The 15,030-nt window shown below is 52.6% G+C and overlaps 2 protein-coding genes across 4 annotated transcripts in view; one reads left to right on the top strand and one right to left on the bottom strand.

Moving 5' to 3' along the window:
• TBC1D16 (TBC1 domain family member 16) overlaps positions 1-3,244 on the bottom strand; it is a 30,428-nt gene extending 27,184 nt beyond the window's left edge. For all 3 annotated transcript variants that reach the window (XM_033076939.1, XM_033076940.1, XM_033076942.1), the window contains exon 1: positions 3,175-3,244. The gene's annotated coding sequence lies outside the window, so the exon portion shown is untranslated. The remainder of the gene's footprint in view (positions 1-3,174) is intronic.
• A 269-nt stretch (positions 3,245-3,513) lies between these two features.
• CCDC40 (coiled-coil domain containing 40) lies at positions 3,514-14,266 on the top strand. Its single transcript, XM_033077082.1, has 18 exons — positions 3,514-3,588; positions 4,806-4,890; positions 5,035-5,198; positions 5,649-5,732; positions 5,815-6,034; positions 6,369-6,526; positions 7,317-7,439; positions 7,815-7,936; positions 8,651-8,894; positions 8,985-9,167; positions 10,009-10,254; positions 10,776-10,989; positions 11,546-11,715; positions 11,836-11,927; positions 12,255-12,375; positions 13,017-13,205; positions 13,406-13,564; positions 13,955-14,266. Exons 1-18 carry the CDS (start codon positions 3,571-3,573, stop codon positions 14,189-14,191), a joined length of 2,829 nt encoding a protein of 942 aa, XP_032932973.1. The 5' UTR covers positions 3,514-3,570; the 3' UTR covers positions 14,192-14,266.
• The last annotated feature ends 764 nt before the right edge of the window (positions 14,267-15,030 follow it).

Genomic DNA, 15,030 nt, shown 5'->3' with positions numbered 1-15,030 from the left:
CCACAGAAATAAACACCCAGTCAGCCCCAGTGGGACCAGTTGCTGGGCTGGAGCTCTGAAGGTCATCTGGTCTACTGCTACACCCCCAAAAGTCTCTGAAACTCAGCTTGGGAAAGTGCTCCTCCCTCCTAAAAGACAGGAGTTCATACAACACAAGGCAGCAAACGACAGGAACCAAATCTGCAGGGTTTGCTCTATTCTCAGCCCTTTTCCATGGGACAACATCTGCACACACAATCCGTGGGGCCTGGGTCCTGGGGAGAGGCAGGAACTGCCTTGGGAAAGCAGCAGGAACCATCCCACAGCTCAGGCAGCAGTAAATCAGCACCATTCAAAAAAAATTTTTTTCTTATTAATTTCATATTTATCTGCTGATCTGAAGGGATTCTTGTCAGCGAGGCAGAGCCAGCCCAGCTCTCCAGAAGCTGAAGCACTGCGTTAGCTGATAAGCTCTTGCTGAGTGCCAATATTTATTAAGCACACACACATTTTCTTCTCCCACACATCAACTGTTGCCACTAAAAATATTCGCTCCAGCTCCTGTGTCTGTTCACACAGCCCTGGCTGCTCTCCCAGTCGGTGCCAGCACTTCTCAGCTTCGTGAGTGAGAAAGTGCTGGGGAGCCAATTCCTGCAAATCTCCCACAGAGCCTCCTCCCCAGAGCCTGTCCAGTTCCAGCCAGCAGCACCCAGAGCAGCACTGGCTGCTCTCTCCTGCAGTGCTGCCCTTCCCTGCCCGGGAACATCCACAGGATCCTGTTTGCCTTGGCACATCACACCTCACTTGGCACCTGCTGCTGGACCCAACGCTGCAGCCTTGCTCGAGATTCCTTCCTGCATCCCGGCCTGGGAGGATCAACTGGCACAGCTGGCACATCCCTGGGGGCACTGGGGGCACTGGGAGCACTGGGAGCACCCCAGCTCCTCTCCTGAAGGAGCCCAGCCCGGAGCAGGGCCGGCAGCCCCAGTGCTGAGCCCTCCCAGGGCACGTTTGCTGTGCGACACTTGCAGAGCTTTACAAGCCACAGAAGCCGAGCTGCAGGGCTCTGGAGGTGAAATGTGAGACCTGCAGCGTGTCTGGGCACGGTGGAGAAACATGAGCTGTCAAACAGCAGCACCACATTTAAACATGAAATATCCTGGGGAAGAAAAACGCACCAGGCTCATTTTCTTTCTTGCCTTTAATAAGTGGAATTTAATTTTACATATTTAAGCAGTGCACAGTTGCCGTGGCGGTGGGGCTCAGACTCTGCACAGATTGCTGCTTCTTTTCCCTCCTGGGAGCAGCAAATGCTGAGTTTGGAACTCAGGCACAGAAGCACAGAGTAGGGCAGCCCGGAGTCAGCTCTCAGCTGCCTCCCAGTCCCCCAGTGGATCTGCTGTGCCACTCTCAGCTGGCCAAGCACTTGATCTCTACTCCTCTACGAGCACATGAGAGCCCTTGTACCACCTTCCCTTTGTGCTACAGTACCTCCACACTGGGAATCAAAAGAGAAAAGCTTTCCCAACTCCTCGCTATGCTGGAGCCAGTTAAGAGGATCCAGGCAAATCAAGGAAAAGCATTTACCATGGGGAGTCACTCTGAAGTCATCCCATCTCACGGGGAGAATTATGTAGGTCACCAAAAAGCCTTTCATTGGTGCCCTGCTGGAGCAGCAGCTGCTCACGGAGCAAGAGCAAAGGGAAGGGAAGAGCCAAAATCTCCACAGCTCCAAATGCAACTCCAAATACAGTGGGACCATCTCAGCTGAGCAGGTACAAAAGGGCCAGCAGCCTGAATCCTGCAAGGCTGTGACTCCAGACGTGAAAAGGGAAAGGGAATGCCATGTCAGGGCTGGCTGCTCCCAGCCACACCTACTCAGAAAGCAAACAAAAAGCAAACAAAAAGCAAACAAAATGCAAACAAAGCTCACCCATCCCCAGCACCAGACTCACTGAGAGCACAGGCTGTCACAGACACTGTGTGCCACATGTCCCTCTGTCCCCGATTTACCAGCTTTTCATGTCACTTATCTGCACTGCTCAGGTCACAGGAAACGTGACCCCTTTTATGACTTTTTATTTCCAACATCCTGTTGCTGTGTCCTGATAACACTCCCAGGACTCGATCCTCGAAAAGCAGCAGCTCAAACCCCAGGAGTGTGGATCTCAGCTCAGGGGATGAGCAAACTCTGCTCTCAGTGTGACAGACACCACAGCACACATCATCCCTGCCACCCAGACACCCTGGACTTTCATTTCTCTCCCTGCTCCGAGTAGCAACCAAGAACAAAACACCTCTGCAAGTCAAGCTCCCAGCCTGAGATCCGAAAAGGCAGATGTCCCAGAGGAGGCAGCCGAGTTATTTTACAGAGTGTCAGCACCCCACAACCCCTCCCGCAGCATCCCGAGGCCGCTCATCAAACCACTGCCCACGATCCTCACCCACCTTCTCCGCAGGTTACAGCGCTCAGGGGGATGCTGGGGTCACCCGGGAGAGCACCAGGTCCCCAAAGGGAAGGACAACACTGAAATACCCACAGAGCCGCACCGAAACAACAGAAGAGAAAGTTTAAGAACTATTTAGATTTTCACCAGCTGCCCCGGCGGCATCCTGACCCCTGGGTACCATCCCGACCTCCGGCAGCATCCCGTTCTCCCGGACAGCATCCCAATCCCTGGGCAGCATCCTGACCCCGGGTACCATCCCGACCCCCGGCAGCATCCCGTTCTCCCGGACAGCATCCCGAACCCGGGTACCATCCCGTTCTCCCGGGCAGCATCCCGAACCCGGGTACCATCCCGTTCTCCCGGGCAGCATCCCGATCCCTGCGCAGCATCCCGAACCCGGGTACCATCCCGTTCTCCCCGACAGCATCCCGATCTCGGGACAGCATCCCGATCCCTGCGCAGCATCCCGACCCCGGGTACCAACCCGTTTTCCCGGGTACCATCCCGTTCTCCCGGTTACCATCCCGACCCCAGGTACCACCCCGACCCCGGGTACCATCCCGTTCTCCCGCCGCCCTCCGCGGGGCTCTGGCGTGGGAAGGGCGGACAAAGAGCAGGATCAAACCCGGACCTGCCGGGTACCGGCCGGATGCCGGTGCCGGGCCCGGGGATCCCGGGGCAGCGCTACAAGATCACCCGGTCCCCCACCCGCCCCCGTCCCCGGCCCGGCTCAGCCCCGCTTTACCGGCACAGACGAGCCCGGGGAAGGTCCCGGCGCTGCCCGGCCCGGCCCGGGCTCGGAGCCGCCGCCGCCGCCGCCGCTCCCGGCCCTGCGCGGAGCCGCTGCCGCCGCCCGTGCGCTCCGCCCGGCCAGCGGGGCTGTGCCCGCCCGGCGGCCCCGCCCGTCCGGCCGGCCCGGGGCTGCCCGGCCCGGGGAGAGCGCGGCGGGACCCGCCCGGTGCCGGTACCGGGCTCCGCGGGCGGAACCGGGGCTGGCGGGGCACGGAGCGCGGCCCGACTCCCCCGTGCGCCGGGGATGGTGCGGCCCGAGCCCCCCGCTCCCCCCCCCCCATCGGACCGCGGTGGTGCGGCCCGGGCGGTCACGTGAGCGGGTGTTGATGCGTTGCCTGGCAACGCGAACATGGCGGAGCCGCGGCCGGTGAGTCCGGGCCGGGCCGGGCCGGGCCAGGACCGCCCACCGGGGCTCCTCCGGTCCGCTCCGTGCCATCCCATCGCATCCCATCCCACCCCATCGCATCCCATCCCACCCCATCCCATCCCATCGCATCCCATCGCATCCCATCCCATCCCATCCCATCCCATCCCATCGCATCCCATCCCATCCCATCCCATCCCATCCCATCCCATCCCATCCCATCCCATCCCATCCCATCCCATCCCATCCCATCCCATCCCATCCCATCCCATCCCATCCCATCCCATCCCATCCCATCCCATCCCATCCCATGGATCCCATCCCATCCCATCCCATCCCATCGCATCCCATCCCATCCCATCGCATCCCATCCCATCCCATCCCATCCCATGGATCCCATCCCATGGATCCCATCCCATCCCATCCCATCCCATCCCATCCCATCCCATCCCATCCCATCCCATCCCATCCCATCCCGTCCCATCCCAGTTCCGACCCCTCCACCACATCCCGGTACCTCCCAGTACCTCCCGGCTCCCCGGTGCATCCCCCGTGCCCAGTCCCGCTGCTCACCCTCTCTTTAAAAACAAAGAGAAAAAGAAGAAAGAGAATAATTTGGCTACGTGTTGTGCTAGCTGAAAGAATCTCTTTAATAAATCTAATTTTTTTTAAATAGATGCCAACTAAAAGCATAAGAAATTGTAAGTGGTGTGGAGCGGTTTTGTCAGGATCTTTACGATCTCAGTGCTTACTAAGTGACGATTTTTGCAGATGAGATTAAACTTCTAAATTAAACTTCTGCACCCTCTGGCAAAAAAAAAATACCACAACATTAAAACTCAATGCAAATGGCAATGTGCTGCTCTGCTTTTCACCTGTGCTGTGTGCCAGGCCATGGGAGAATGGGAATGGCAATGAGGAATCTGCTCCTCTGGGGGAGCAAACAGAGTCCCTGCCCCTGCAGAAAGAGAAATCTGCCTGCAGAGCTGTTCTGGGCTCTGCACGAGTGGGACACTGTAATCAGAATGGTCTCTGTGCTGCCTGTAGAGCCAGGCCCCTGTGCTGCTCCTTTGTTTGCATTGTTCATGACAAAAATGAGCAGATGTTTAGGGGTGAATGCAGTTAGACGGAAAAGGTGATCGGTTTTATGTTTCAGGAAAAATCTCCTGAGACTTTCCCAGATAATGCAGAATGTGACAAACGTTTGTCCTCCTGAACAGGGTGACATGGAGCAGCCACTTGCAGGTGGAGGGGTCCCTCCCCTTCCCTCGGGAGCCCCTGCAGCAGAGCAGGACACCAAACCAGGTACCCCCAGTGCCTTTGCAATGTCTCTCAAGCTCTGGTTTTCTCCCTTTCTGGTCGTTGTTAATTCAGTCAGAGGCACAGTGCTATGGAATCTAATCCTATTGCTTTATCTTTTTCCTTTTTTTGTGGTAGGATGGGGTCAAGAGAGCAAAGGACAACCAGGTTCTTACCATGCAGGCCCAGCCTTTGAGCCCCCCAGTGATCATGGCAACCAAAGACGGGAAAAGGCAGCTGAGGCACATGAGAGAAGAAAAAATAAGGGGAAAAAAGCAGAAGAAACAGAACTGGTCATCTTGGATCCAGAACATGTGAGAAGTGTTCAAATCTTGCTGTTCTTAGCAGAGTTGGTGTTTGTGTTTCTCTGAAACCTGTGAGGTGAGCTGTAGAGTGTTAACTGCTGGCTGTGTCACTCAGTCCTGAGCCCAGAGCTGCAGGTCCAAAATGAATGGTGCAGTGGGTAAATCTGATCCCTTCAGTGCCCCTGGAAGAGAAGTCCTTGCAGCAAGAGAGACTGGATGGGTTCTCAGATGTAGCTCTTCTGGCATGGTTCTGATTTTCAGAGTCTCACTTTTTGGCATCAGCAAATACCCACTCTGTAACATCTCTCACTTGCTACAGTGAGAGTAGCTAAAATAAACCCACAAGTGTCTGTGGCAGAAATAAAATATTTTATTGGGTGGGGGATGTAGCAGTGAGGCTTCTTCACAATCTATTTACACAAGAATGTTAAAGCTTATTAACCCTGTCCTCCTTCACAGCCTCTGATGACAAGATTCCAGGCTGCCCTGAAGAATTACCTCACCAAGCAGATAGAACAAGTGAAGCTGGACCTCCACGAGCTGGTACACAGCCCCTCCTGTGCCTTCCCACATCCCCTCCTGTCCCTGCTGCTGGGACACAGCTCCCTCCCTCTTGTGTCTGCAGAGGACAGCGAAGAAGAGCAGCGAGGCGCAGCGAGAGGAGCTCGGGGTGACCCTGTACGGGGCGCAGCAGCAGCTGGGGCAGCTGCAGGTGGAGCTGGAGAGGAGCCACGAGCGCTGCTCGCAGGCGGCCGCGGCGCGGCAGCAACTGGAGCAGGAGCTGCGCGGCCTCAGGGCTGCTCACCAGGAAACTTGTCACTGCACGGAGCGGGAACGCAAGACAGGTGACCCAGGCAGTCCTGACAGCGTTTCCCAACTCTAGGGCTGTGTGGAGAAATTAACTGGAGTTTAAGTCAAGCACTGGATTGAAAAGTAAAGTAAAATAATTAATCTGGAATAATGCACTCATTGAAAAGTCCTGAATTCTGTGAGCTGGGAATCCAGGATCCTTAGCTTTGCTTGTGGAGCTGTACTGATGTAAATATGTGTGCTGGAGAGGGCAGGCTTAGCTGATGTGTGAGAGGTTTTGCTTTGGGAGCTTCTGTGTTTCTTTCTCTTTTGTCTCTGTTTAAGGAGTTTGTAAGTTCTCTGTAACTATTTTGCCTCTTGTCCCGCCAGTTTCTGCAATGCAGACCCAGATTGAAAACCTGGCCTTGGAGCTCTTCTATGTGCAGAACATGGACCAGGAGATGCATCACAGGGTTTTACTGATGAAACAGTCAGCAGAGAGGGCTGAGGCAGAGAGGATCCAGGCTGAGGTGGAAAAGAAAAAACAGGTACCAAGAAAAACTGCCTTTGAAATAAATAAATGCAGGTGCCAGCAGTCAGTCTTGGAGGATGTGCCACCTTGTCAGGAGGAAGGTTGATTCATGGAAGATGAGTGGCAATATTTTTCTCAAATAATTGAAAAAAATTAAATCCAGAGGCTTTTCTGAAAAGGAGAACACGCACAGGCCAGAGGGTTTGCAAGCCTTAGGACAGTAAATCACTCTTCACTCAAGGACAGGAGGTGTGGGGGTAGGAGGATATTTAATGAAGAAATAGAATGTGTACAGGTCTTGAGAATAATTCTGAATCACAGCGAATTCCACAATGCAAAGTGAACTTGGGGAAGGAGCGGGGCCGGTCGGTGCTGGAGCTCCCTCTGCTGCCTTCCCGCACTCAATCCAGGGCTGCTGCTCCTGCAGAATGCCCTGCAAGCTGCTGAAAGGCAGTGGCTCTAGGAGGGTTTTAACAAAGGAGTTTCAAATATTCATTATTACCATTCCCAGTAGCTGCACAGTGGCCTCAGTGCTGACAGGAGGGAATGTGGCTTCAGAGCTGACCTATCAATTCACTGCTGCAACTGGAATAATAAACAGTCAGCAAAGGCTTCATTCTCCTGCAAGTCATCCCTGCTGCAGTCAGGAGCCATTTGTGCATGAATGGGAAAGTTTCAGTAGGACTCAAACCCAATGCATTGCCAGTTTTAATTCCTTTTTTAGCTGATATTATTCCTGTAGGACACAGTTGGTTTGGACTGGGATTCCATGACTCACCCTGGGCTGTTTGGCTCTGGCTCTGTAGGATCTTCTGCTGGACCAGTTTACAAGGAGAGTCTACCAGCTCCAGGAACAAATTGCTCTGTTTGAAGCTCAGCTGGTGGCCCAGGCAGAGGACACAAAAGTGACCCGGCAGGCAGTCAGTGAGGTAGGAGGGGACTTGTCCCTTGTGGTTAATATTTCCCTCTGGCAGGGCTGACCCCTCTGGCCTGTGCTCACGTGGTGTGCACAATGTGGGACAGAGTGTCACCGTTTGTTCCTGTTTGGAAGAATGGAGACTTTTTTTCTTTTCCTTTGTCCTTAAGAAGTGCCTGTAAATCACTTCCTCCTGCCCTTCTCAGCAGTTTTTTCTTGCAGACCTGTGCTCTGTGGGCTGCTGAGTGAGAAATGAACCAGCCACAGAGTTGAAGCTGATCCTGCTCAGCACATTATGAACAAGAAAAGAAAAAATAGTATTTTAACACGAATTTGTTTTTTCAGCACAGTGTAGATTCATCCTGTCTGCCATGTCTCTGTTCCCCAGGCTGGTCTGGAGGTGCAGACTATCAACATGGAGAAAAAGAGGCTGATGGAGCACTGGAACAGCAGCTTGGCTGGAATGAAGCAGAGGGACGAGGCCTATGTTGTCACTCAGGGGCTGCTGAGGTATGGTCTGGAAGCAGACCTGAGGACACCTCAGATTTGGGCAGGAGGGATCCTAGAAGGGGATTCCATGTGTCCTGTGGGGTTTGGCACTGTGGGCAGGGCGTGTCAGGCAGAACAGGTTCCCTGCTCTGAAGCACAGAACAAATGTAAAGGATAAGAAGCACATTTCTTTGTTGCTGTTTTCTTTATCCTAACCACATCTCTTCCTCGGAATGTGGGGGGTTCTTGAAGCTGTTTAGAGTTTTTATGATTGGATTTTATTCCTTTAAAAGAGGTCCCTCACCTTTGCAACGTCTCTTACTCCAAAGAGCTGGATGTCAGGAAGGGTTTATCTCTCATTATCAGGGTTTTGGGAGGCCTTTGGAAATGTTCAGGAAAACCTCCCTGTTATTGCCAGAGGAAGCATTTATTTACTCATGAACCTTAAAGCTTGACTGATTCTCTGAGAACAAACAATATGCTCTTATATGGTGACATCCTGGTCAGAATGGGGGCTGGGACAGTTCTGAAAGAAGGAATCAATTTTCCTACACACATTTACTTTTAAATCTTAATGTCTCCATCATCTGCTGGCTCTGCACTGTCACAGCAGCCGAGCCCTCACAAAGATTTTCCTCCTTGGGTAGTTGTTGCTGCAATAACGTGTTTGAAAAGAGGAATTTGTGGGTTCAGCACCAATCCCTGTGATGATTTTCCATCTCTTTGCCCCTCCAGCAATTACAGACGTGACCTCAAGTCCCTGGAAGGGGACATCCATGGCTGTGGGAAGTCCATCAGAAAAGAGGAGGAGAAGAATGAGAACCTTGTCAGCCTCCTGAACCGGTCCCAGAACGATGCCAGTGTGACAAGGAGATTGATTGCCCAGTGCCTGCTGGAGCAGGAGGCCCTGCAGGCCCAGACTGGCACCTACACTCGTGTTCTCCAAGAGACAGAGCAGGCCCTCAGCAGGACCAGGATGGTGAGGAGAGTCCATGGAGCAGGAATCCTTTTGAATACTTGAATTGAATACCCTTCCTCAAACAGCTGTCTCTGCATTCCAACCTTTCAGGACCAGGCTGCTCACCTGAATGAACTGCTGTCCATCAGGAAGAGTATAGAGAAGGGAACTTATGCCAAAGAGCAGCTAGAGAGTGAAATCATGGCAAAGCTTCAGGACCAGAGGCTATCCAGCAAAGTTGCAAAGCACTTCTCCCAGCTGGCTGAAAAACTTCGGAGCAGAAAGAGTGACCTGGTACGGAATCCCCCCTTGGGAGGGCAGGGAGGGAGCCACTGCAGCAGGGGTCCCCAGCTGGGTTTGTCAGTGACTTTGTTCTGGTTTCAGGTCTGCACTGAAGCTCTGCTGAGTTTGCCTCTCCAATCTGGCTCTCCCTGTGATCCTATTGCAGGACTCTGGTGCATGGGAGAGAGCTTGGCCAAAAAGGCCTGACACAAAACTCACTGTCCTTTACTTAAAAAATGGGGCAGCATGATTAGCATTCCTTATGCACTAAAGAAAAACAATGGGCATGTGGTACTTCTGTAACCTAATTTTTGTTTCTATAATTCACTGTGGAATGGGCTGCAGGCAGCTCTCAGTTCTGAGGAATGTCCAAGCAAAGTCCAACCTGACCCACAGCTCTCTAATCTCTAATAATAATAAATTGCTCTCTCTGGGTGTGTATAACTGGATCACTGAGAAGGATTAGAAAACTCAAGCCAGCACTCCTCACACCGAGTCTGTGCTGGTTGTCAGGTGAGGGGTGTCAGAGAAGGGACAGTACAGTGATGTCCTGGTTCTGGTGGCAGGTAACTGGAGATTGCTGGGCAAGGGTCATTGCAGAAGGGGTGAGAGAGGTCTCTTAAAGGTTTTTGGAATGTTTGGGCTCCTTAATGCTTTTCAACAGCTGTAGGGAGAGGTAGATATTGTATTACCTGTCAATTGTTGGAGAAGCAGAGATACACAGAGGGTAAGTAGCTTAGGGCTTGTAGTACAGACCTGGGAGTAAATCTCAATCCCTGACTCACAAGTGGCACTACAACTCAACGAGGGGCTGCTGGGGACAGTGATGTGTTTTCTCTCTTCATATTCCCAGGAGCTGCATTTCTACAAGATTGAGAACGATGTGGCCCAGGTTATTCTGAATGCAACAAATACCAGCTGCAGGGTGGCAGTTCACCAAAAAACACTCTGTGAGGTGGACAAGGAAATCAAAAATGTGAACGAAATGATCACCTGCCAGGAAAATGAGATTGCAAGGTCCAGGCTCCTGACTGACAGGAAGGGAGAGATCCTCTGCCTGTGCAACAAGAAGCTGGAGATGCTTCTTGCTCAGCAGGGGGTAGGTACTTTTGTGTTTCAGTCCCAGTTTTGATTTTATTCTTTGTAGTGGCCACAGATGCACCTGATCAATGGAACTGTGTTAAGTGTTGGGTAGTTCAAACTTTGAGGCATCAGCAGTGTGATTCAAAAGCTGCATTGGTTAATGCAGGTGTTTATGTTTATCAGTTCATAATGCAGTGAAGGAATTGTGAAATGAGGGTGTGCCTGACACAGATCCCTGCAGGGACTTGCCTGGACCTGATGAAAATGTCAAATGGTATCAATGAATAAATAGGATCTTGTTGGAAAAATCTGCAAACACTGAGGAGGGGAGAACGGGGCAGGCAGGGAGATTTCAGTGGTCTGAGGGTTGACCCTGTTGGGATGACTCCCAAATCTATCCCTGGCAGTGTCAGACCTTATGGATACCATGGGGAAATGAGTCCTGGGCACATCCTCTGCAAACTTTGGAATGTCCAGATGCTGCAAACAACACAGGCAGCTTCTGCCTGATTTATCCCAAACTTTGCTTTTGTACAGGGGCAAGAACTGGGACCACTGGAAATTGAGATCAACGAGCTGAACAAGGAGATAGAGGAATGCAATTCCGAGGCGATGACGCTGCAGAAGCATTGGCTCAGTGAGCAGAAGGAGCTGATCAAGCTGACCCAGGAGAGGGAGGAACAAAAAACCTCCCTGGACACGTTCCAGAAGCAGATCATCATCATGCAGCAGAGGAAACTGCGCGTGGAAAGTTCGTCATTCCCAAACTCTCCCTTAAAATCTCCATCTGTGAAGGGAGGGAAAGGGAGTGCAGGGTTACAGATAGGGAAGGCTGGAGCTGCCCCAAAGAGTGCTCCTGGCTGTGTGTGAGCAGGAATGGCAGCAGCCCAGGCACTCCTGATGATTGCACGTTGTTATTCCTGTAAGGATTGATCCCACTGTCCTGACAGTCAGACCTGAGTGACAGTGTCACCTGGGACACTTGTTAAATAAAGTTTGCAGGTAGTGAGTGGGTAGGTAAATGTGCCCAGCAATGACTGCACTTTCCTTGGCCAAACACAACTTTTTATTCCACAGGAGTCTCCTTCAAAACCTTTTTTTGGTTTTTGAGCTTTTATTTGGAAAATTTTATTGGTTTTTTTTGGTTTTTTTTGGTTTTTATTTGGAAAATAATTTTGGCTGGACTCATGGAACAAGGGTGGCTCTGCCTGAGGTGTTACCAGCTCTGGTAGCCATTTGTCACACCTTGTCTGTGTTCAGCCCAGTGCTCAGGGAAATTCTAAGGCTTTTTTTCTATTCACCCATAGATGAAATTCAGCAGGAAATGAAAGAACAGAAGGACGTGGAACGGCACATGAAGAACATGTCAAATGACTTGGTAAAGTTGAACATGTTGATCAACAAGAACAACAACAGCGTTGTAGAGCTGCAAAATGGCAAAATTGTCACAGAGAATGAGTTTCTGCAGTCTCTCAAGGTACTGAGGCACCTGGCACCTCATTCCCAGACCTCAGCCTCTCGTGCACATCAGAGGCAAAAAAGCTGAAAAGCTTCTCAGCCTGACAACACTGCATTGTTTTGTTCTTCCCAAATGTAGGCAGCAGAAAAAGAAGCTGTGGAGATGCATGAGAGGCACAATCAACTGACTGAGGAGAAGGAAAGGCTCCTCAACAGCCTGGTAGAAGCAGAGTAGGTACCAGAGTGCCACAGTCCTGTGTGACTGTGTCCAAGCTCCTGTTCTCCAGTCACCAAACCTGGCACCAGCAAACCTGGCACCAGAAAACTTCCTGGAGAAGGGGATGAATGTTTGGAACACAGAAACTGAAAGTGTTTCAGCAGTGTCTGGAGCCAGCAGGAGCTGGGAGGATGTTGGCTTTAACAGTTCCAGCATGTGTGAGCTGGACTTTGCCCAGATCCACATGGGAAGTCTCTGCTAGTAACTGGCAGTGAGTGTGCTGCACTGGGCAGGTAATTTGGGCTCCAACTTTCTCCTTCCTTCCCCTTTCTCCTCTGAAGGCATCAGATCCTGCTGTGGGAGAAAAAGTTCCAGCTGGCAAAAGAGATGCGGGAAGCAACAGATGCTCTGGTGGAGCAAGGCGAAATCCATGACATGAAAGCAGAGATTCGGAGGATGCAAGTAAGGCACTGGAAAAGAGGGCTGAGGAGGGGAAGCCACCCAAGGTACTCAGCCCTGGAGTGGCTGAAACATGAGGCAGGAGATGAGGAGCAGCCTGGAGAAATGGATCTTCACGGCCTGGGGTGGGACTCAAAACCCCACACAGCTCAGCTGAACCAAACACACCCAGCCCACACATCCTGCATTCCCCTACCAGCCTCAGCATCTGGATACTCCCAGGGAATCTATTTAAATTGCAGTATGTCTGCCACCTGATTCTGTGACCCTGATTTACACACAGTGTTGATTACTAAATATTGCGTCACTTTAATCACTGTTTAGGGAAGTGTTCCCTCTCCTGGCAGAGCAGCTCATCCCCTCCATTCTCAGCATGCTTCTGCTTTTCTGCTTCTGCTCTTGCTAACGAGGTTCAGACTAACATTCTGAATTATTGGTGTAGACAAGTTGATAATCCAGGCCTCTGCCTTCCAGATCCACACACAGCAAAGCAGGTTTGGACTTGGACCAAATCTGGCTTGCAGGCACTGGTGTCACACGTATCTGGTTTATGCTGGTGGGATGTGCCGCCCAGACAGCTCCCCTTGGTGCTGTGGGTAAAGCTCTGGTGTTCTGAGGCTGGTTTGTGTCTTGGCAAACGGCAGGTCCGCTATGGGCAGCTGCTGAAGCAGCAGGAGATGCTGATGCGGGCCATGGAGGCGTGTGTCTCCCACAGAGAAACCATCACGAATCGGGCAGAGGCTCTCAGCAAACTGGATAAGAAACACAGCACCAAGATCAACTTCCAGAGCAGGAAACAGGAGCTGAAGAAGAAGATCAGGGAAATCCAGGAGGTGAGCAAGGAAAGTGGGGCTGCAGGAGCTCACACAGCTGGGCTTGGCCTTGTGGTGAGCACGGCAGTGTCCGTGCTCAGGGCCAGGCTTTGAAAATCATTTCATTGAAAATCCCCCAAAACTGAGTTCTGGAGGATGGTCAGGAATGCAGCTGAACCAGAGAACTGAAATCTGCCTTTTCCTTCTCTTCCGTTTACTAGAACATTTATGAATGCAACCAAACCATTCAGGAGCTGGAGACTGTCCAAGAGTCCCTCAGTGACACCTTTTCAGAAAAGAAACAGGAATTGTTCCAGCTCCAGGCTGAGACCGACAACCTCAGCTTGGACATGGAATGTCTTCAGAACGAGAAACGCTGGGTGAGCACATCCACTCCCTTCCAGCCTGTGAGCCAGGCAGGGCCTGCTGCTTGCTCTGCTGTCAGCTCTGTCCTGACCTGGCTGTGCTCAGTGTGGTGTTACAGCAACATGTGAACTGAGCACGTTCTGGGGGCTCACCAAGAGCCAGCTTGCTGCATTGAAACCCTGTCCTGGCAAGAGTTGTCTTATGTATGTGGGGATTTCTCTGATTTATGCAATTCTGTGATGTGTGTACCCCTCCAGCAGTGGGCTGGGGTTGCTGTTTGGTTGTTATGGTGGAGAATTCACCGCACTGTCCTTCCCTTGTCCAACCTGATGGCCACAGCACCTGACCAGTCCTGCCCATGCTTTTCCTGCTGTCACAGCCCCTTCTCTTTTTGCTTTGCTCAGACCCTGCTGGAGCTTGTGGCCCACCAGACGCACCAGAAGCAGCTGCAGGCACTGAAGGAAGGGAAGTACAGAGCCCTGTGCCACACTGAAGAGGCCTGTGCCAACCAGCAGGAGAAACTGGAGGGCAGGCTGCAGAGCATTAACAGCATCGTGCAGCAGGTCCGGGAGGAGCAGCCCCAGCACCAAAGGGCTCTGCAGTGGCTCACCCACTGCTTGGGAACCAAGCTCCAGTCGTAGAAAGCCTGACAGAAACATAGAAAATTCATGTAGTGTGTTTTATATTCTTCCACAGGCTCCAGACTTTGTAAATAAATAAATAAATAAATAAATAAATAAATAAATAAAGAAAGAAAGAAAGAAAGAAAGAAAGAAAGAAAGAAAGAAAGAAAGAAAGAAAGAAAGAAAGAAAGTAAATGGGAAAGAAAAAAAATAGCAGGTGCAGGGTACAATATTTACTTTGTCGGGTACAATGTTTATTTAAGACGCAACATTGTAATTCCCTCGGTATGTTTCTGTTTACGTTTCACTTTCGCTGTCCCAAGCAGCTCCTGGGCTCCGCCTCCGTGTCCCGAATTCCCGGGGCGGGGGCGGCCCAGCGCCGCTCTCGGCCCGGCAGCGGCGGAGCGGGGCCAGTGCCGGTCTCGGTGCCGGTCTCGGTCCGGTGCCGGTGCCGGTCCAGGCCGGGCCATGGGGCCGGGCCCGGGGGTCGCGGCCGCGCTGCTGGCGCTGCTGGTCCCGGCCGCGGCTCGGGGCCCCGGCTCTGCCGCCTGCGAGGTGTCCCCGGGCGGCCGCTTCGACTGCGGCCCCGAGCGGCTCCTGGCACGGGCGGACTGCGAGGCTCGGGGCTGCTGCTACATCCCCGGGCCCGGCCCTCGCAGCGGGCCCGGCCCGCCCTGGTGCTTCTTCCCCCGCGGCTACCGCAGCTACCGAGCCGAGAACCTGACGGCCACCGAGAGCGGCTTCTCGGCCCGGCTGCGCCGCGTGGCCGCCGCCTTCCTGCCGGCAGCGGTGGACACGGTGCGGCTGGACCTGGCCCTGGAGACCCCGGCCCGCCTGCGCTTCACGGTGCGCCCCGG

The sequence above is a fragment of the Catharus ustulatus genome, chromosome 20 (genome assembly GCF_009819885.2).
Source record: "Catharus ustulatus isolate bCatUst1 chromosome 20, bCatUst1.pri.v2, whole genome shotgun sequence".
In the NCBI taxonomy this organism is placed as follows: domain Eukaryota; kingdom Metazoa; phylum Chordata; class Aves; order Passeriformes; family Turdidae; genus Catharus; species Catharus ustulatus.
This window is presented reverse-complemented; position numbering and strand designations above follow the sequence as displayed.